The sequence below is a fragment of the Anabrus simplex genome, chromosome 1, assembly GCF_040414725.1.
Source record: "Anabrus simplex isolate iqAnaSimp1 chromosome 1, ASM4041472v1, whole genome shotgun sequence".
NCBI classification, from domain to species: Eukaryota; Metazoa; Arthropoda; class Insecta; order Orthoptera; family Tettigoniidae; genus Anabrus; species Anabrus simplex.
Window position 1 is genome coordinate 140393637 of NC_090265.1, and position 23573 is coordinate 140417209.

General features: G+C 42.3%; 1 protein-coding gene across 1 annotated transcript in view; it reads right to left on the bottom strand.

Annotated features, from left to right (window-relative positions):
• LOC136884963 (methyl farnesoate epoxidase) overlaps positions 1–23573 on the bottom strand; it is a 157962-nt gene that overhangs the window by 80231 nt on the left and 54158 nt on the right. The window contains exons 3-5 of the mRNA XM_067157312.2: positions 5916–6152; positions 5676–5830; positions 843–1085 (exon numbers count right to left, since the gene is read on the bottom strand). Coding sequence (XP_067013413.2) covers positions 843–1085; positions 5676–5830; positions 5916–6152 — 635 coding nt within the window. The remainder of the gene's footprint in view (positions 1–842; positions 1086–5675; positions 5831–5915; positions 6153–23573) is intronic.

Here is a 23573-nt window from a genome sequence, read left to right on the forward strand (position 1 = left end):
TTTGTAACGCTACTCTTTTGTCGGAAATCACCCAGAACAAATCGAGCTGCTTTTCTTTGGATTTTTTCCAGTTCTTCAATCAGGTAATCCTGGTGAGGGTCCCATACACTGGAACCATACTCTAGTTGGGGTCTTACCAGAGACTTATATGCCCTCTCCTTTACATCCTTACTACAACCCCTAAACACCCTCATAACCATGTGCAGAGATCTGTACCCTTTATTTACAATCCCATTTATGTGATTACCCCAATAAAGATCTTTCCTTATGTTAACACCTAGATACTTACAATGATCCCCAAAAGGAACATGCTTCCCATCAACGCAGTAATATTAAAACTGAGAGGACTTTTCCTATTTGTGAAACTCACAACCTGACTTTTAACCCCGTTTATCAACATACCATTGCCTGCTGTCCATCTCACAACATTTTTGAGGTCACGGTGCAGTTGCTCACAAGTTTGTAACTCATTTATTACTCTATAGAGAATAACATCATCCGCAAAAAGCCTTACCTCCGATTCCACTCCTTTACTCATATCATTTATTTATATAAGAAAACATAAAGGTCCGATAATACTGCCTTGAGGAATTCCCCTCTGAATTATTACAGGGTCAGATAAAGCTTCACCTATTCTAATTCTCTGAGATCTATTTTCTAGAAATATAGCAAAGGTTGCCAATACGAATCTCGAAGATGCCCGAGGTCGACCTATTCAGCACTAGGGTGTCATGTATCGCTAAAAGGTGCGCGTACGGTACACTCCGCTAAATACCTCAGAAACACACAAATTCCTATGATATTTGGATACAAGAATAAGAATAGAACTTTGACATGCTTACCCTGATAAAATGGTGAAGTTGATGGAAAGTTTTTGTTGTGCCATCATCCACAAGACTTGGAGCAATGCGCTTCAGGAATGGAAATATTACTCTCAGAGTCGCTCCAGTAACATTACCTGCTCGAAACAGCTTTGTCAGATTATCAAGAAGATTACGAAGTTCAGGATCATCTCGTTTGTAACGCATCCCTGCCATCACGCCCCATAGGACATTTACAGATGAAATGTTGAATAGTCCACTAACCTAGAACATCACAGTTTTGGTGATAGATAATGAAAAGAAATGGTTGGTTGGTTGGTTGGTTGGTTGGTTGGTTGGTTGGTTGGTCGGTCGGTCGGTCGGTCGGTCGGTCGGTCGGTCGGTCGGTCGGTCGGTCGGTCGGTCGGTCGGTCGGTCGGTCGGTCGGTCGGTCGGTCGGTCGGTCGGTCGGTCGGTCGGTCGGTCGGTCGGTCGGTCGGTCGGTCGGTCGGTCGGTCGGTCGGTCGGTCGGTCGGTCGGTCGGTCGGTCGGTCGGTCGGTCGGTCGGTCGGTCGGTCGGTCGGTCGGTCGGTCGGTCGGTCGGTCGGTCGGTCGGTCGGTCGGTCGGTCGGTCGGTCGGTCGGTCGGTCGGTCGGTCGGTCGGTCGGTCGGTCGGTTGGTTGGTTGGTTGGTTGGTTGGTTGGTTGGTTGGTTGGTTGGTTGGTTGGTTGGTTGGTTGGTTGGTTGGTTGGTTGGTTGGTTGGTTGGTTGGTTGGTTGGTTGGTTGGTTGGTTGGTTGGTTGGTTGGTTGGTTGGTTGGTTGGTTGGTTGGTTGGTTGGTTGGTTGGTTGGTTGGTTGGTTGGTTGGTTGGTTGGTTGGTTGGTTGGTTGGTTGGTTGGTTGGTTGGTTGGTTGGTTGGTTGGTTGGTTGGTTGGTTGGTTGGTTGGTTGGTTGGTTGGTTGGTTGGTTGGTTGGTTGGTTGGTTGGTTGGTTGGTTGGTTGGTTGGTTGGTTGGTTGGTTGGTTGGTTGGTTGGTTGGTTGGTTGGTTGGTTGGTTGGTTGGTTGGTTGGTTGGTTGGTTGGTTGGTTGGTTGGTTGGTTGGTTGGTTGGTTGGTTGGTTGGTTGGTTGGTTGGTTGGTTGGTTGGTTGGTTGGTTGGTTGGTTGGTTGGTTGGTTGGTTGGTTGGTTGGTTGGTTGGTTGGTTGGTTGGTTGGTTGGTTGGTTGGTTGGTTGGTTGGTTGGTTGGTTGGTTGGTTGGTTGGTTGGTTGGTTGGTTGGTTGGTTGGTTGGTTGGTTGGTTGGTTGGTTGGTTGGTTGGTTGGTTGGTTGGTTGGTTGGTTGGTTGGTTGGTTGGTTGGTTGGTTGGTTGGTTGGTTGGTTGGTTGGTTGGTTGGTTGGTTGGTTGGTTGGTTGGTTGGTTGGTTGGTTGGTTGGTTGGTTGGTTGGTTGGTTGGTTGGTTGGTTGGTTGGTTGGTTGGTTGGTTGGTTGGTTGGTTGGTTGGTTGGTTGGTTGGTTGGTTGGTTGGTTGGTTGGTTGGTTGGTTGGTTGGTTGGTTGGTTGGTTGGTTGGTTGGTTGGTTGGTTGGTTGGTTGGTTGGTTGGTTGGTTGGTTGGTTGGTTGGTTGGTTGGTTGGTTGGTTGGTTGGTTGGTTGGTTGGTTGGTTGGTTGGTTGGTTGGTTGGTTGGTTGGTTGGTTGGTTGGTTGGTTGGTTGGTTGGTTGGTTGGTTGGTTGGTTGGTTGGTTGGTTGGTTGGTTGGTTGGTTGGTTGGTTGGTTGGTTGGTTGGTTGGTTGGTTGGTTGGTTGGTTGGTTGGTTGGTTGGTTGGTTGGTTGGTTGGTTGGTTGGTTGGTTGGTTGGTTGGTTGGTTGGTTGGTTGGTTGGTTGGTTGGTTGTATAAAAGAGAATAACATTCTGATAATTGGCCCTCCATGAATTATTTCTGTTGATTTACTAGGACATCTAAGAAAACAATTACACTAAGTAAGAAGTTTGGACTTCATATAAACATTCAGGAAAAGAAAAGCAAAAAAATCTTCATAACCAAAAAGCAAAGCAATGAATATCATCAACACTGTTATGACCCATCAACCTGGACAGAAACACCTTAGGACAACATTGCCGGGCGTCCTGTATTTTACAGGACAGTGCCGTATTCATGCTAACTAAAAGTCATGCATCACAGGCAGTTCCTATCCAAGTCAGCAATTATCCCATATTTTGCCAGCTTTTATTAAATGAAAGGAATGGGTGATTCCCGATTAGACCTCTTAACAATCACTGGTCCTTTCCATTTAGCATCTCCCAGTTTATTTACAACCAAAACCAAACGAATCACTTCGACTGTAAGCTAACAGAAACAACAATCACTTTTCTTGAGGTAAGCTCATTGTGTAGCAACCTCATTCAATACAGAGTAACATGTCCTCTTGTATGAATGCAAGTTTTCACCTTATGTGGCATGCTGCCCACAAGTTCCTTTAACCACTGCTGATCTAATTTATCCCATTCTTTAGAGGCAAACCTGCGTAACTCCCATAGATTTAGTGGTGGGGCAGTACATGTTCGCACAGTTATTTTCAGTCGATCCCAAGCATGTTCCATGGGATTCATATTGGGGAACTTGAAGGCCAATCCACTCGGGCAATACCGACACGACTGATAACATCATTGACGATGCCTGCACGATGGATGCGAGAGTTGCCATCCATAAACTTGAATTCTTCCCAGAAATGCTGATGAAACAGTTCAATGAAGGGTAAGAGAATGTTATCCCTGTATTGGGAAGTGCTGAGTGTGCCCTGGATGGAAGATTGCTGATCCGTCACCTTGCTGTACTCGATGGAGAGGATGTCCCTGGCATGCAGCATTACACGTTGTCGATGGTCATCAGGCAATCAGACATATGCGGCATTCGTCTGTGAAGAGAACTTTGCGCCAACTTTCAACAGTCCATTCTTGGTGATTTTGTGCCCATCTGTGCCATTCAGCATAGTGTCTGGGCTTAAGGACAGAGTCTCTCCATGGCCACCTAAAATACAGAAACACACTGTGGAGTCCATTTCGTGCAGTTTGGTTGGACACATGCCTTCCGGTGGCCCCCCATAACGTCATTGTTAATCATGGTGTATCGTTCTACACTGGGATTTTATTTTAAGTAAATAAATATCACACGAGAACATATTCACTTCCTTATATAAATTACTTTATTTACACTGTACATCACAACACACAATTATACACAGTCGCAAATGACATTATATAGAACACTCAATAGCGGAGTACCCTGAAGTCGATTCTGACCACTACAGATATCAACTGACTCGCGCACTCTCTTGAATTCCCCGCCTCACTCACTCGAGTCCAATACTCTGACTCCACCTCGGAGCCCAACAGTCACTCCCAGTTCATTACTTGCCTGAGTCCCAAGAACTAAGAACTAAGAACTGCCTTCACTGATTGACAGCTCGATATTTATACTACTCGATCAACCATCTAGAATGATCGACTTCTGGAAGAGTTCTTACAACACTCTAAGGGAACACACTCGAAACATCGATCGACCAGCTAGTCGAATGGGTACTCGAACATTCCTTTCCTATTTAAAAATGTACATGGAAATATCTACAACATTCGTAATGTCTCTACATGTATCTGGATAATAAAACCTTGCCGTAAGTTTCCAGAACCTTTCACCTATACCAAATTATAGTACAATAAGTCTAACATACGAACCTTATGGAATTTTCTACCTCTTTCGACTCTATAGATTTTGAGGTTAAACAATACGTATTTGAGGTTATACAATGTTATACTACATATTTACAGAGAAATCATATACTAGTCATGTTGAACACTTAATGAAAGATTAAATAAACTATTATTAGAATATATTAAACATACTAATTGAAGGTTTTACACCAAATTACGATGTCGTACCTACGACAGGTGGCAGTGTGATCGGGGTTCATGTGGGGTTGGAAGTTGCAGATACCAGTCAGTCATCTACCACAGTTATTAACCCAGGCCTATCATACGGGGCAAGTCATGAACACTACCTGTGTTTTGAAAACGATTCCAAGTCTGTACCACATTACTCTGGCTTACTGCTATTCACCTTGTAATGTCTCATGTTGACAGTCCTTGTCAACATAAAGCAACAATCCGTGTGTGATCAAGCATTGATATCCATCGTCTTGGCATCACAGAATGTCCATATACTGATTACAAAAGCTCCACACTGTTGTCTGAACAAAGGTACACATGTAACAGCCTCACCGGCATTCAACGAAATGGGTATACTTGTGATAGATGGGGCTATACAAAAGTTTGTTTACAAGTTTCGACAGTTCTAAGGACGAAAGTGTTTCACAGCATGTCAACCAACATAGGTCAAGTAGGAATGTGTTTATGACATACACAGGTGATGCATAACTTTTTGACATGTGTATTATATAATAATGGCATGTGGCCTCCGGAGGATTCTGGTGCAGGTCTTCCGAGTTAACGCCTTATAGACAACCTGCGCGCCTATGGAGGTGGGGCCCTACACACACACACACACACACACCCGCACATGCACGCACGCACGCGCGCGCACACACACACACACACACAGCCCTGGACCCATCGGAATCAACCAATGAATGTTAAAATCCACGACCAGGCTGGAAATCAAACCCCGGAACTCAGGGACCAAAGGCCAGCACACTAACCACTTAACCCTAGAGCCGGACATTTTGTTAGTCACCATCAGTGATTACCTGCTGCTTCTGTACAATTTATTTTGTAAGCGTTCGCTAAAGTTCATTTTTCTCACAATTTTGGTAAATTGGGTTGGTACCTCGTTACATAACATCGTCCAATTAATATTACCTGTAGAGTTTTATTTCCCACCGCTTCCAATAAATCATGTACTTCTTCAATAATTAGGCTTTCCATGCTAGTTTTTCCAAATCCAAACTCTTTTAGGTGGCGCAGTGTGAAGCGCCGTTGCTCTGCCCATGCTGGACCATCGTTAAACATGATGCCTGTCACAAAGTTAAAAATAAGCTTCAGTTTAAGTTCTACCGTACTGTAAGATATAACCAATATTAAAAGGATGCAAAATCTCACCTAAGTGTTTGCCTAAGGAGCGTTCCCGTAAAGACTCGTTGTCGGGGCGTCCTTGGAACTCTTCCCTCTTGAGGACCTCCAGCACAGTGGAGGGTTCGCACACTGCAATAGCAGGCTGGCGGCCAAGGAAGATTCCCACCACTGGACCGTACTGAGACCGCCACTTCTCCATCAGAAAGTGAAAGTTCTTACTTTGTAAGAATGGGGCAGATCCAATAACTGGTAAATATGGGGGACCTATACAGAATATTTAACAAGGTTACAGGAACTCATTAAATAAATAAATGATGATGATGATGATGATGATGATGTTTGTTGTTTAAAGGGGTCTGACAGTAGGTCATTGCCCCCTACATAAAATAAATGAATCAATAAATTAAATAAATATTCTATTAGCAATCAAATATTTTGTCTGATGACAAGCAGAAGATAAAAGAAACATGCATACACATATCTATCATTTTTATAGACAGTTATACCTATCAACGTTCAGTCTACAAGCCTCTGTGAATTAATCCTCTTATTTGCAATCAGTTCTGTGGCCTTGTTTGGTTCCACACTTCTTACAATTAAATAATTAGAAGCTGAGTCTAGCCCTAGTCTACCTTTACTTCTCTTACCTTCCATGACCGAGTCTATAATTCTCCTAGGTAAACTGTCCACTTCTATCTGCATCACATTACCCTGCCACTGAAACTTGTTCATATGCCCAGCTTCATCCAACGAGTTCACTCCTTACTTAACCTTTATCTCCTCAGTGGAATTACCCTCCATCCAATGTGTATCAGTTATCATTCTAGTTACTTTCATACCTGCGAATTTCAGCTTGTGAATAAACTAATCTGAGTCCAGCCAGCATTCACTCCCGTACAGCATAGTCAGTCTGAAAACAGTGTTATATTAAAAAAATTTGGTCTGAGATCTAATTTACTTTTTAGAGAATACCACTGATCACAACTATGAGTTCATCATAGTAGGTTTGCTACACCTTCATTCGAATTCAGTTACTATACTATATTCCTGGAAGAATACACATTTTATATATCAGTACATGAAATGATCCACTTGTTCCAGTTCTGTATTCCCGACCTGACATTCAGTTCTCCTATGTTTCTTCCCAACTGACATCACTTAAGTCCTCAAAATGCTAATTTTCATATCATTCTCACTGCACTTCTTTTCAAGCTCCAAGATATTAGAAATTTGTCAGACTAAGTTATCATAACTGTTTACCACATTACAAACCTATTCACCAACTCCCTGTTATTGTATACCATTTAGTAAATGATTCATATATACACTGACTGACAGAGCAAATGCAACACCAAGAAGGAGTGGTCAGAACTTTATGCCAATTGCAGGGTAGACTGACGTCACTGAGGTATGCTCATGATGTGAAATGCGCCGCTGTGCTGCGCACGTAGCGAACGATAAATGGGACACGGCGTTGGCGAATGACCCACTTCGTACCGTGATTTCTCAGCCGACAGTCATTGTAGAACGTGTTGTCGTGTGCCACAGGACACGTGTATAGCTAAGAATGCCAGGCCGCCGTCAACGGAGGCATTTCTAGCAGACAGACGACTTTACGAGGGGTATGGTGATCGGGCTGAGAAGGGCAGGTTGGTCGCTTCGTCAAATTGCAGCCGATACCCATAGGGATGTGTCCACGGTGCAGCGCCTGTGGCGAAGATGGTTGGCGCAGGGACATGTGGCACGTGCGAGGGGTCCAGGCGCAGCCCGAGTGACGTCAGCACGCGAGGATCGGCGCACTCCCGGCGTCCGCTCAGAAGACTACCATTGACTCCACAGCATAGACGTGCACGCCTGGCATGGTGCCGGGCTAGAGCGACTTGGATGAGGGAATGGCGGAACGTCGTGTTCTCCGATGAGTCACGCTTCTGTTCTGTCAGTGATAGTCACCGCAGACGAGTGTGGCGTCGGCGTGGAGAAAGGTCAAATCCGGCAGTAACTGTGGAGCGCCCTACCGCTAGACAACGCGGCATCATGGTTTGGGGCGCTATTGCGTATGATTCCACGTCACCTCTAGTGCGTATTCAAGGCACGTTAAATGCCCACCGCTACGTGCAGCATGAGCTGCGGCCGGTGGCACTCCCGTACCTTCAGGGGCTGCCCAATGCTCTGTTTCAGCAGGATAATGCCCGCCCACACACTGCTCGCATCTCCCAACAGGCTCTACGAGGTGTACAGATGCTTCCGTGGCCAGCGTACTCTCCGGATCTCTCACCAATCGAACACGTGTGGGATCTCATTGGACGCCGTTTGCAAACTTTGCCCCAGCCTCGTACGGACGACCAACTGTGGCAAATGGTTGACAGAGAATGGAGAACCATCCCTCAGGACACCATCCACACTCTTATTGACTCTGTACCTCGACGTGTTTCTGCATGCATCGCCGCTCGCGGTGGTCCTACATCCTACTGAGTCGATGCCGTGCGCATTGTGTAACCTGCATATCGGTTTGAAATAAACATCAATTATTCTTCCGTGCCGACTCTGTTTTTTCCCCAACTTTCATCCCTTTCGAACCACTACTCCTTGGTGTTGCATTTGCTCTGTCAGTCAGTGTACTATAAATAATAAGACTGAAAGATTGCAGCCTTGTCTAAACCCTGTAACTACTTGGAACAAAGAACACATTCTATAGATGCGAGCTGAAGAGAAGACTATCGGGACGTGAGGTGGGACAGGGGGGAGCAGCTTTCTCTCTCAGTCGTCTCGGCTATGGCTCTTTCTAAAAGTATCGTCAGCCAGCAGCCAGTCTCCCTTTGATGATACAAGTGGCCAGTCGAACAGTTCGTTGAACAGCAATTTATATATTGAGGCTTACATAACTGTATTATAAAACATTTACGTTACATGTGCGAGTTTAATGCCATTGAACTGGCTTGGGCGAAGGCAAAGAGGATTGTACGGGAAAGCAATGTTACCGGGGACATTTCCATGACAAAGCTCGAAGCCGTAATGAGAACTGCAATTTCTTCTATTAGCAAAGAAGAGGTGGATGGATATTATTCCCACGTTCGTAACAGTGAGGAAGAGTACTGGCAGAACGATGGACTGATGGAAGACGCGCTCGAAGAATTCATCATATCTCTGGATCCCCTAACAGACAGCGAGTGACCCATCGAAGAAGCTCTTCAAACACTTCTTCGTAGAGTTTCTGGTAATTCGTTCGTGTAGAAACGTAACTTTAAGTCTCTCTCCTCCTTAGGAAATATTGTTTTTAATGTTATTTTTATTCATTATTTTGTGTCATCAAGAAAAATGACACAGGGACACAAGGACTGATGAAGCTAATTAGGCCTACTGTCTATTGCTTTAAATATCATTTTATTTCATAGTTTAGTGTATCATCAGGAAAAGTTACATAGGGACACAAGGACTGATGATGCTGATTTTGGTCTACAGTCTACTGTTTTAAATGTTGTTTTATTTCATAGTTTTGTGTATCAAACAAAGTAACATAGGGACACAAGAATTGATGAAGCTAATTTAGGCCTACAGTCTATTGTTTTAAATGTTATTTTATTTCATAGTTTAGTGTATCTTCAATGAATGTGACATAGAGACACAAGAATTGATGAAGCTAATTTAGGTCTACAGTCTATTGTTTTAAATGTTATTTTATTTCATAGTTTAGTGTATCATCAATAAATGTGACATAGAGACACAAGGATTGATGGAGCTAATTAGGTCTACAGTCTATTGTTTTAAATGTTATTTTATTTCATAGTTTTGGCTATCAAGAAAAGTGAAAAGCTAATTAGGCCTACAGTATTTTTAATATTTGTGATTAAATAAAATTCTATAAAATTGAGTTCTTCAGTAAACTAACTCGTCGATTAATGAATAAATTCCCTCCTCTCTCATCCATTTCAGACGGTACAGCACTGGCTTTCTGAGCTTACAATAAGTCGGTGGGTTCGATCTCGCCTAAGTGCAATAGTATTTGAAGGCGCTGAACTACGTCAGTGTCATGTCGACAGCTTTATCGACACTTAAAATACCCCTTGCGGCACAGAATATGTTTCGCACAAGCGAGAACATTGATAATACAGAATAGTAGAATAGAATACTCCCATCCCCGAATTCCGGATCGCCTGGAACTGGGGACAGAGTAATAATTTATTGCTATTTTTGATATGAATGCTTTTCTTGTATCTATTACTACATTAAACATTATAATTACTTCTAATCGCGAAATTGCAGTTTTTAAGTTTTATTTCTTTTTATTTCTCTTTGTCCTAGACATTAACAGTGTTATATTTTCTAGGACAACATGTATCTTACCGGTACTCCTATTATTAATTAGTGTAAGTTTTTTAAGAGTCCGAACAGATTTCTCCTTAGCTTACAATAGACATTATAAATTAACTGAATGAGTGAATGCCTGGATGAGTTGCCTGATTGGATCGTAATCATAAAATTGTTATACGCGCACATATTCAGTCTGGCTCATTATTATTATTATTATTATTATTATTATTATTATTATTATTATTATTATTATTATTATTATTATTATTATTATTATTATCTTCACCTAACGAACACGCCGAGACATGTGTGTGGGAGAGAATGCATTCGTAACTTGACACACTGACGGACGAAACTGACCTGCCTGTAGTTCGCTTCATGTAACTTACTACATTTGAAATATAGGAAATAAATATCGCCTTCTTCTAGTACTGTAACCTTCATCGGACGTTGGCGATCATTTTGTAAAAATATGTAAAAAAATATTATAATAATTAATACAGTATATATATATATTAAAATTAAAATAATAACAGAAGCTCTTTCGATTTGCACCTTGAGGATGGACTCTGCCCGTAATAAAATCTAATGTTGAAGATGGCATAAATTCCCAGTGTCGGTGGCTAATAACCTAGATTACTATTAGTTGGAAACTGCATTGTCTTAATATGTCGCTGGTCAGATGTAGTCTATTAATAGATGAATAATATTACCCACCTCCGATATACAAAAATACATTGAGTGCCTTGCAGGAAGAGACCACCTGAGGACACTGCGAGGGCGAACGTTTTCAGAAACGCAAGTACATACACTAGCTTGGTAACGAGAAGCCAGGGCCGAGGGGAGAAGCGAGGTCTAACGCATTCCCGACCACATTCCTAGCGAAACTCTTCTCTTGAGCTCCCATCTATACCAACATTTCTCTCTGAGGCTCGATTGTCAAGATAAATGCCTTTTCGACTGCCTGTAATAATTTATCCCAAATCCCCAGTAGTCCCTCAGTATTGCTAATATATTTTTCTCTGATACTATGCCAGATGCTTTCTTTAGATCCTCGAAATATTCCTCTCATATTCCTATTCCTCTCATAGCATTTATTGATACCGACACATACTGAAAATTTGGTCCTGACAGCCCCAATTTGGTCTGAAACTGCATTGCTATTCAGTCAACTCACTCTCCACCATTAATCATAATATCTTTTCTAAAATTCCTGTGATACTTTACCTCATATACTGATAAATGAAATAGATTAATAGTTGTTGCAATCTGTCCCATTATGTTTGTTATAGGTAATTAATGTAATTAGTGTTTTCATCTAACCAGAAGGTACCTAACAGAATATCGTACTATTCTATTAAGCCATTTCAAACTGAAAGAGGAACATTAAATGCTCTATAAATCATACTAAAGAAACCGGCTCTTTTATGAGTTCCCGGGTGTATAGAATCATTTTTGATCATGTTAACGGTCTGCGTTGGCTTCCTAAAAATATGAAATGATAGGTTTTTATTATTTCTGTTACCGGGTTTTTGTGGTAGTTAAGCATGAAAGAAGGTGCTGGGTGGTGAATAGGTCTCAAGCTACTAAAGAGAAATTAAATTTTAAAATTTAACAAGGTTATATTTTCTTTTCAAAATTAGGTAACAACAAATAGAACAGGTACTTAGTAGCCGAAATACAACTTGAAATGTACAATTACAGGGATTAAAGAATTTGGGCTTCGAGCCCTGAAAACACAATTCTTGAGCAACTAGCTCAACTTTACGATATACCAATTTCAACAAAAGGGGTAGAAGACCCCAATCAAACCTTGGAGCCCTTGCTCCAAATTACACAGCAAAGCCTCCTCGAGGCATACAACTCTCAGTCTTAGAAAAGAGCTACTCGCTCTTAAAGTTAAGCCTCTCCCAGGCCACACCAAACTCAACTTTCAAGTTGTCCTCAAAGGACATATACACAGGGGCAAAATACCCAACCTACTGAGGTCTATTAGGTGAGAAAAGATTAATACATGACCTCAAAATACAACTTGAGAGGAGGCGAACTTGCACTCCTAATACACTTTGTTTTTAAAACCTATTCTGGCTCTGGGCCACTAACGCAGGGGCTAATCCCATACTACAGAGGTGACTTAGAGAAGAACACTTTACATTACATAAACGAAGAATAGTTTGAGAAAATAAGTACACCTCAAAACAAATGTGAGTGGGAGCTCGAGAGGGTTAGCACTCTCTATCCCAATATGTAGCTTTACAAAAAAGATGAAAAGAGTAATTACATTTTAGGAAAAGGTTACATGATGGAAATGCTTCGAACCCGCCGCGAGTGTTAAACTGCCGACCTAGCAAGAAAAGAAGTAATTAATAGGCCATTACCTGGTGTTGAACGGCTGAAGAAGAAAGAGGCGCTTCCCGCCTCCTGCTATGTACTTAATACACTGAAAGATGGAACAGAAGTGGCCCGGAGACCCCAAAATCAGCAGTTTATATCCTCTCGCGGAAGATTCTAGGCGTTAGGGGAAAGAAAACACCCTCCCACAAAATCTTTATTGGTTCGGGAAAAGAAACCCCTACATAGAGGAAAAAGAAACACATTATTGGTGGAAAATTAATTAAAGAAATTCGGGATTGGCTATATCCAAACTAAGGGGAAAAAGAGGGGTATACAGCCAACTTAAACAATGACAGAAGGAAATTTAACTCTTGAAATAAAAATTTCTCCAACAAAATAGTTCTTTGACTCCGCACTAGGTCGCACTATTGTTGATCTTCAGTAGTGTCCTCTAGAAGAGAAAGTTCACACTTCTTAATACAAGCAAAACAAAAGTACGTCGAAAATGACACAGTTCACAAACTCAAAATTTTCCAGGTAGTGACATCTTCTGAGAAATTTGGAAATTAAGACCGTAGATAAAGTTCAGACTTCCTCCAGAAGAGGAGTATTAACTGGCGCAACTTTTAAATAAACGGTGTGGAGGTGTACCGCCCGGTACAGACCTCCCCCCCCAAAAGTTCCTCCAAGGGGTAACACAGAAGAACATAAGCGTTTGTTTGAAAATAAGTTCCAAGTTTTGATGTTGATATTAAGATAACTTGCAGAAGTTTTTGAGAAATTTCATAATCCAGTTCCAAAATTTTTGTTGTAGTTGGTAACGTAAGGTTTTTATATTTATCGAAGTTGAATTTCTGAAGATAAGCTTTTAATACTTAAAAGTGAAGGAAAAATTTGCAATGTCCACCAAATATTGTTGTTAAATTCCCAAATGTAATTATTGCTTATGGTGACTGTCCATGTAGTTGATGTACATTGAGTAGGATGGCCAGACCGGCCGTTGCAGCTTGCGTCCAACGGAGGCCGCTCGGACCCCTCAAGTACCCTGAGATACCGCTCGCCCGCACTATGAGGGGAGCAGAGGTGTTGAAGTACGCCGCGCCCGCGGTGAACAGATACAGGCCGCGGGCATGTAGCAGGTCGTGCGCCGCACATCAGCCTTGGCCGGGAGGTGAGCTCCGGCTCGCCGTGCACATGTCGTCCTCGCTGGAGAGGAGGGGGCCCATCCCCCTCCCCAGTCGCTGCACGGCGCTGCGCGGCTGCGGGGGCGCTGAAACATTAAAGCTAGGCGGCAGAATTGTGTTGGACTATCATCTTCTTTGAGGGTACAGGCTTGTGGAGAGGTTGAGGGGCCAGCGGCGTGCAGATATTCATGGCATTTACTATTATGAAGCCACAGTGTAAGGTGAAGCAGGAGACGGGAGCGTGGTAATGGCCGTGGCAAGAACAGGATGGCAGTTTAACGGGTCGGGGCAGGTTTTACACAAGGCTTACATCTAAAACCAAAATATTACAGAAGGGGCAGAATGCCTTAAAGTGAAACTCAAAAAAAAAAAAAAAAAAATATAACCTTCATATCCTTTCAAAATAATATGAAGCAAGTTAACACAGAAATTACACCGGTTTCACCTGGGACAGGTGAACCCTAAATATCCTCTCGGTGGCTGGATTACTTAACAATAAGGTAACCGGCGTAAGAAAATCGAGAATGATACAAGGCCCAAGAAATCTGGGGGCAAGCTTGCCCGCGGGAACAAAATTTTTGACCATAACCTGGTCACCTACCTTCAAAGGGGTAGGTCTCCGTCCACGATCATACCTTTCCCTAACCTTTTCATGAGACACTTTAAGATTGGCTTTAGCCTTCTTCCAAAGATCTTTGATGTTGTCCGGATCTATTGTCTCGGGCAGAATGTCACTCAGAGACCAGAGGTTAGAGAGCGGCGAGTTGGGAACAAACTTGAACATCAAAGAAGCTGGAGTAAACTTGTGAGATTCATGAACCGCCGAATTCAAAGCAAAAGCTAACCAATGCAGGGACGTGTCCCACCTGGAAGGATCTTCATGATGATAAGCAATGAGAGCGGACCTGAGATTACGGTTAACTCGTTCAGCCAGAGATGGTTGCGGGTAATAAGCAGAAGTAGTTACATGAGATATTGATAAGTCAAAACAGAATTTACGAAATAAATTAGATGTAAAAGCCTTAGCATTATCAGATACAATATATTGACACGGACCAAAAGAAGCAAAAATAGAATTTAAGCAGGTAATGGTGGACTGAGCGGTAGCCAGCTTAGTCGGAAATAACCAGGAAAATCTAGTAAAACCATCTACACATACAAAGATAAACTTGTTGGCATTGCCCTTTGACTGGGGGAAGGGTCCCACATAATCAATATACAGGCGTTCCATGGGGCGCGACGCTTGATGAGAAGACAAAAGGCCTACTTTAGTGGACATGATGGGTTTACTGATCAAACAAGATTTACAAGCTTTTACGAGTTCCCGAATTTCACCGTCCATACCTTTCCAGATGAACATTTCACGAATCTTTTCACGGGTTTTAAAGATTCCAAGATGCCCCCCCAATGGGGTCTCATGATAGTATTTGAAGATCATAGGCACGAGAACAGCTGGAACGACAACTTTCATCATCTTGTCATGCCTCGAAGGGCAACATAAAACACCATTCCTCAGAACATAAGGGACGACATGCTCCCCAGAAGAAAGGGTTTCCATTATCGGAGCCAGCGTCGGATCTTCACGTTGGTATTTCTCGATATCCCTAAAGAGCATGGGGGCATCAGTTAAAATGGCATTAACATCAAATAATGTGGACTCGGGAGGTGATGAACGGTCGACCGGTTCATGGTTCTCAACGTCGTTTGAAAACATACGGCTGAGTCCATCAGCAACCACATTTTCAGTACCTCTGATATGCCTGACATCGAATTGGAAGGCAGAAATACGGATAGCCCAACGGGCAATACGACCAGTACGACGCGGCCTACCTAAGACCCAGCTTAAGGCTTGGTTATCTGTCTCCAGGTCGAATTTGACATGTTCCAGATAGAGACGGAACTTTTCTAAGGCAAATAAAACTGCCAAACCTTCGAGCTCATAGATGGAATACTTGGCTTCTTGAGCCGACAAAGTCCTAGATGCATAGGCGATGGGGCGCCTCCCTAGTTCAGTCTCTTGAAGAAGGACTGCAGCTACCGCTGACGACGACGCGTCCGTTTGGACGATGAATTTCTTCGAGAAATCAGGCATAGCAAGTACAGGGGCATTACAGAGAGCTAATTTAAGATCTTCGAAAGCGGCTTGTTGAGAAGGTCCCCACTCGAATTTGATGCCTTTCCTACGAAGAAGGTTTAAGGGCGCCGCTCTATTAGCGAAGTTAGGAATAAACTTCCTGAAGAAATTCACCATACCAATGAATCTAGCGATACCTTGGATGTCCTTAGGAGGTTTAAAATCACGGATGGCCTGTGTTCTAGAATGATCGACAGCTACCCCATCGGGTGACACAATATGCCCTAGGAATGACATAGAAGGCTTAGCAAAGGCAACCTTGGACAACTTGACAGTTAACCCAGCCTTACGAAGGCGATTCAGAACTTCTCGCAGATGATCTAGATGTTCTTCAAAAGTCTCGGAAAATACGACGACATCATCCAAGTAGTGATATAAGTACTCAAATTTGATGTCGGAGAAGACCCTATCTAGTAGCCTAGTGAGCACAGCTGCCCCGGTGGGGAGCCCGAAAGGCACGCGGTTGTATTCGTATAAGTTCCAGTCCGTGGCAAACGCTGTAAGATGTTTAGACTCCTCGGCAAGGGGAATTTGATTATAGGCCTGATTCAAGTCCAAGATGGTGAAGAACTTGGCCTTACGAAACCATGAAAAGCAAGAATGAAGGTCGGGAAGGGGCACTGATTGCAACACCACCTTCCGATTGAGAGCCCTGTAATCAATGACAGGCCTGAAGCCTCCTTGGGGTTTCGGGACTAGAAAAATAGGCGAAGAATACGCTGACTTAGAGGGCCTAATAATACCATCCTTCAACATCTGATCGATGATTTCTTTCAGAGCCTTCATTTTAGGTGGATATAGCCTATACGGTGGAAAACGGACAGGAATCGAGTCCGTGACCTCAATTTTGTATTCAATAAGGTCAGTAACACCAAGAGTATCAGAGAACACCTCGGGAAACGACTGACACAGTTTGCGAATACTATCAGCCTGCTCCTCAGGTAGATGTCTAAGGTCTAACAACATCTCATCCTGGGTAGGCGAAATAGATGAACATGATACAGAATTACACTTTAACAAGGGAATTCTACAATTGGACGCAAATTTGAATGTGCACGACCTACTCTGGAGATCGAGCACAAGACCAGTGTGAGAAATAAAGTCCGCTCCCAATATAATGGGGCAAGACAATTGCTTGGCCACAAACAATTTAACTTTCCATGTAAACTTAAAAACACGAATTTTGACCAGTAAGGAACCTAGAATTTCTAATGGAGATGAATTAGCCGAAACGTATTGAACAGGAGAAGAGACATAGTCAGGGAGTTTACAAACAGATTTCAATTTAGAATACCAATCAGCCGAAATAATGGAACAAACACTGCCTGAATCTAAGAGAGCTGTTATAGGCTCGTTATTTAACTCAATCTTAAGAAAAGGAACAGGTGCGGGGGTATCCGCCGCAATCCTAAGACACTCTTTAGGGCATTCAAAAGATGAATTTGAAGGCTGGTCGTTCTCTGCATTTACAACCTGTTTACTAGGGGCTGAGTCTCGGGAATATGGATTAGTCGGCTCAGCCGACGCCACTAGTCACTTTTTATTATTGGCATAGCTGGAATTTGCACCAGAAGTTGAGCAGGAGGGGGTGCTATTTGAGTTTGTGCAATTCTTGGCGATATGTGAGAAGGCCCCGCACTTAAAACAGCCTTGTGATGACCCGTCTCCATTCCTTGTCCCACTTGACTTGATCAGAGGACATTTGTCGCGCAGATGGTCAGGCGACCCGCAAGCATAACATTTACGAGGATTGACTGGTCGGCGAGGTGGCGGCCGAGTGTTACTAAAAGAAGGCGGGGGTTCTTTCGCGACACGCAAAGAATCGGCGTATCTAACTCCTTCCGCTGAAACGGCCAATGCTTCAAGTTCAGAGAAAGTTTGCGGGCACGCCGCGAAACACAAATATGACCTATAAGGAGGTGAAATTCCCTCTACAATAGCCTGTACAATCTGATCTTCCGGAAAATGAAGGGCAAACACCCTAGTATAAAACTTAATGTCCTGTATGAAATCAGCCAAGTTTTCATCCAACCTCTGTACTCGATAATAGTATTTCTGAATCAGAGATGACCTCGCGCGGGCAGGAATGAAATTTGCAAGCAAGTGTGCGTGAAAATCTTCAATAGATGACTGTTCAGCAATGGCTCTTACTATTTTATCTGAGAGAACACCAATAGCATACGGATAGATAATTTGCAAAATCTGACATGGCGAAAGAGAAAAAACAAGAGCATGATCCTGAAATTCCACTAGAAATCTTAAAAATGAAATTACGTCACTGGTGGTATTAACGGAAAACTTGGATATACCTCTGAGCAACATTGCCAATGGATGAGGCAAGCTGCTAAACCCGGGCGACATAGTAGGTAAAGGTTTCAATGGCAAGGAAGTTAATTCAGCACGTACATTGTTCAACGATGTGCGGCGTTCAGACTCGTTGTCCAATGGGGCAGAGATAGTTTGAGCAGCAACGGTTATCCTATTGCCTTCTCCCTTAGCAGGTTCTTCCTCACTACTTACATTCACAACGGTGGGCTGATCAGATTTGGGAGGAACTTCCCCAGTTAACAATTGAGTGACTTTACTAGACAATTCAGAGATAGTTTCAAGGAGCGTATTAGCTTGCTTCCTCTGAACGTCATTCACCTTCAGAGACAACAGATCATTAACTCTATTTGAAAAGTGATATAGCCTGCCTTGCACACGCTTAATTTGATTAGGAGATGGATCATTTTCATCAAAAAAACTAACTACAGAAGCTAGCCCAGTAATATTCTCCGTGATCGTGGAAAGAGAGTCGTCAATTTCTTTCTCTCCCAAATTGGGGACGGAAATGGGCAAATCAAGGGACTCTCTAAGCTTGTTCGTGTCTATTGCAACCGTGCCTCCAGACTGAACGTTTCTGATAGTTAACTCATATATCAACTCCTCTTTGCGCAAATAGTTAAGGAGGAGAACATCGCGAGGGCCGGGCATGATGACAGAACAATTTTGAAAAACTCAAAAAATTCCAGCAACTGAGAAAATTGTTAGAGTTCGAATCAAAGCAATGTTTAGCCGTCAAAAGGGGCTAAATTGAGACCCATTCAACCACGCTCTGCTACCACTTGTTACCGGGTTTTTGTGGTAGTTAAGCATGAAAGAAGGTGCTGGGTGGTGAATAGGTCTCAAGCTACTAAAGAGAAATTAAATTTTAAAATTTAACAAGGTTATATTTTCTTTTCAAAATTAGGTAACAACAAATAGAACAGGTACTTAGTAGCCGAAATACAACTTGAAATGTACAATTACAGGGATTAAAGAATTTGGGCTTCGAGCCCTGAAAACACAATTCTTGAGCAACTAGCTCAACTTTACGATATACCAATTTCAACAAAAGGGGTAGAAGACCCCAATCAAACCTTGGAGCCCTTGCTCCAAATTACACAGCAAAGCCTCCTCGAGGCATACAACTCTCAGTCTTAGAAAAGAGCTACTCGCTCTTAAAGTTAAGCCTCTCCCAGGCCACACCAAACTCAACTTTCAAGTTGTCCTCAAAGGACATATACACAGGGGCAAAATACCCAACCTACTGAGGTCTATTAGGTGAGAAAAGATTAATACATGACCTCAAAATACAACTTGAGAGGAGGCGAACTTGCACTCCTAATACACTTTGTTTTTAAAACCTATTCTGGCTCTGGGCCACTAACGCAGGGGCTAATCCCATACTACAGAGGTGACTTAGAGAAGAACACTTTACATTACATAAACGAAGAATAGTTTGAGAAAATAAGTACACCTCAAAACAAATGTGAGTGGGAGCTCGAGAGGGTTAGCACTCTCTATCCCAATATGTAGCTTTACAAAAAAGATGAAAAGAGTAATTACATTTTAGGAAAAGGTTACATGATGGAAATGCTTCGAACCCGCCGCGAGTGTTAAACTGCCGACCTAGCAAGAAAAGAAGTAATTAATAGGCCATTACCTGGTGTTGAACGGCTGAAGAAGAAAGAGGCGCTTCCCGCCTCCTGCTATGTACTTAATACACTGAAAGATGGAACAGAAGTGGCCCGGAGACCCCAAAATCAGCAGTTTATATCCTCTCGCGGAAGATTCTAGGCGTTAGGGGAAAGAAAACACCCTCCCACAAAATCTTTATTGGTTCGGGAAAAGAAACCCCTACATAGAGGAAAAAGAAACACATTATTGGTGGAAAATTAATTAAAGAAATTCGGGATTGGCTATATCCAAACTAAGGGGAAAAAGAGGGGTATACAGCCAACTTAAACAATGACAGAAGAAAATTTAACTCTTGAAATAAAAATTTCTCCAACAAAATAGTTCTTTGACTCCGCACTAGGTCGCACTATTGTTGATCTTCAGTAGTGTCCTCTAGAAGAGAAAGTTCACACTTCTTAATACAAGCAAAACAAAAGTACGTCGAAAATGACACAGTTCACAAACTCAAAATTTTCCAGGTAGTGACATCTTCTGAGAAATTTGGAAATTAAGACCGTAGATAAAGTTCAGACTTCCTCCAGAAGAGGAGTATTAACTGGCGCAACTTTTAAATAAACGGTGTGGAGGTGTACCGCCCGGTACAATTTCTAGTAACTTTCAAGTCTAAATAATTTAAAATATTACCTACTTCAGAATCAAGTGTGAACTTAACATATGGATCCAGAGAGTTAAGTTGGTTTAAAAAGGTCTGACTGTTAGTTATTCTTTCATCTAATATTACAAAGGTGTCATCAGCATATCTAGACCAATGGTACAATCCTTAAAGTTTATCGATAATTTTAGTTTTTTCCATGTGGTAGATGTAAATTTCGACTAAGATGCCTGATGCTGGGGTACCCATCGGTAGACCTCTTTGTCGGTAGACTTTGTTGTTAAACATAAAATAGTTATTGTTTAAGACAAAGTCTAGGACGAATAAAAATTAATTTATTTCTTGAAGACTCAAGTGGCTAAATTGGATTGGAACATTATTAAACATTATTAACATTATTACATACATTATCATTAGTCCGTATGTATAGTGTTGCTTTGACATTCGTGACGTGATCACCAAAAGTGTAATTCCAACAACAGTCGCCCAATCAGCAATGCTGTCGCACCTAACCGAACCTAACCTAACCTGTCACTATCAGTGGTTTTCGGTTGATCACAGCCTAACCTGTCATTATCAGTGGCTTTCGGTGGATCACAACCTAACCTGTCACTATCAGTGGTTTTCGGTGGATCACAACCTAACCTGTCACTATCAGTGATTTTCAGTGGATCTCAACCTAACCTGTCACTGTCAGTGGTTTTCGGTGGATCACAACCTAACTTGTCACTGTCATTGGTTTTCGGTGGATCACAACCTAACCTGTCACTATCAGTGGTTTTCGACAGATCACAACCTAACCTGTAACTATCAGTGGTTTACGGAGAATTACACTTGATTTCGTAAGGGATGCTAGAGGCCTGTTGGCCGCTTCGCGGCCCCAGACACACTTTGCTTGTCCCCAGACCAATGGTTTTGCCACTAGCTGGACCTAACCAAACCAGACCAATGATTTTCGTACTTGCCAGACGTACTTCATACTCGTCAAGTTTTGGCCACGTCACATCAGGCGCATCATATCGGATCGTTAATATGTCTTTTACGAACCAGCTAGTGAAGTTTTAACCCAATTTAGTGTCTGTAAATCGTGTTACGTCGTCTCAAATGGCCAAATATACCAGACCATTAATTTATACATTTAGCTGCCACTACACGTTCCTTCGAATTATCCACCATGATTGCAAACCTCAACTTTCTAATACGTCATACATGACAAGGGCGCCCATGCCCGGGGGTCAGGGGAATGTCCCCTCCTAGCTCTCAGGGAAAGGAAAGAATCTGATATAGTCAGGTGTTTTTCTTTCAAGAAAATGATTTAAAAGTCGGTATTACGTAGAAGTGGTAGGGGATACCGTGGGTGGTATTTTACCGTGGAATACAAGTTCCCATTCATCTTCCAATATATTAAAAATACTACATCCCCCCGTCCTACAAACTGTCCTATGGGCGCCCTTGATACATGACGTCATATAGACGCACGAACAGCAGCCGCGGAGCCCGTGCTTGCGCGTGCCAGCGGATCCTGAAGTTACACCGCAAATAATATAGTTCTGCTACCCTTCCTTACAGCATATGCAAAGTATCCACTACTACTACTTGCTGTGGCACTACAGAAATCCGTTAGCCGCGACGAACGATATTTTTGGCCTGCGGTTGACTCACAAATCTCTTTCCGTAAATGTTAAGACAGCCTAACATATTTACTTACTGAGATCAAGGTCTTCCGCAACATTGCCATTTGATTTCGAATGTTCTGTAGTTTCTTGGACACTTCGCTTCTTCGGCGAAGGTACACTGCTCTGCTTCTTCTGCAGATGAGCAGGAAAAATTGAAAATTGTAGGCACTTCATTAACTAATAGGCCTAAACGTCACTTCTGACTTACAACATACATATATTTATCCTCGAAAAGTAAAGAACACGGAAAGCTGCATCTCGTGGGATACCATTTATCCTTTTTCATGTTGACTACCCATCTTTTTGCTACCTCCTGATTTTTCAAATGAATCTGAAATATAATAATCACACGTACTTACATAACATTTTCTTCTGAAGTTTACCACATTAATTTCTGATTTGGATTACCGCTACAGGTTTCTTACCTGGAAAACAACACGTCTGCTGTGTTATTACTTCTATTCGTACAACCGAATGACGAATACACTGAAGGGATGGTCTATGTATTTGTTAATGAATTTCATACAACGCTTGCTACCGTCAAGACCAACTACCAAGACCGACTCCAATCCTCAGACCGCAATAATAAAAAAACATGGCGGCTGAAGTAGCCGGATTGCTGGTGTTGGTTAACACGAAAATATCGCTTACATATGAATGGATGAAAACCATAACGGTATAAGTGACATTTTTTTAAAAATGAGTTAAGTGCAGGATGTATCTACGAAAGATGTATCCTTTCACCAGCAAAGAGATACAAGTGATAGCAGTAATATTCTGCGCTCTAGTGATAGGTGGTATAACTACAAATAGCATGCTTTATATGAGTGTTAAGATGTTTAAATGCCTTTTTCTCTGAATGACCAAAATCCTACTTATACCGTTATGGTTTTCATCCATTCATATTATATAGGCCTAAACGGCGGTAAATTAACATGACAAATGTAACATCATAGGGAAAATCACTTTTGAACTTATGAAAACGCTTCGCCAACAAGAATCACATACAGTATATTCTACTAGAAAAGAGACCAACAAGCTGATTATTTAGAAATTTCACTTCGTCGAATAACGCTTTTTTTAGATTTCACTTCGCTGGATAGATGGAAATACGTGATAAAACGTTTAAAATTATACTTCTAACATCATGTTGAATGTTTCAAAATAAATTAAGATACGAAATTCCTCGGTTTATTCGCTCTCATGAGAACTGTGAAACACAATTTGTTGCCTTAGTTTTGAAGTGGTGGACAATTTCTTAAATTCAGCACCCAACGAATAGGAAGTACACCCGAAATAATAATGTTATTAGCTTTACGTCCCACTAACTACATTTGTTACGGTTTTCGGAGACGTCGAAGTGCCGAAACTTAGCCCTGCAGTAGTTCTTTTACATGCCAGTAATTCTACCGACACAAGGCACCTTCAAATACCACCCGACTGAGTCAAGATCGA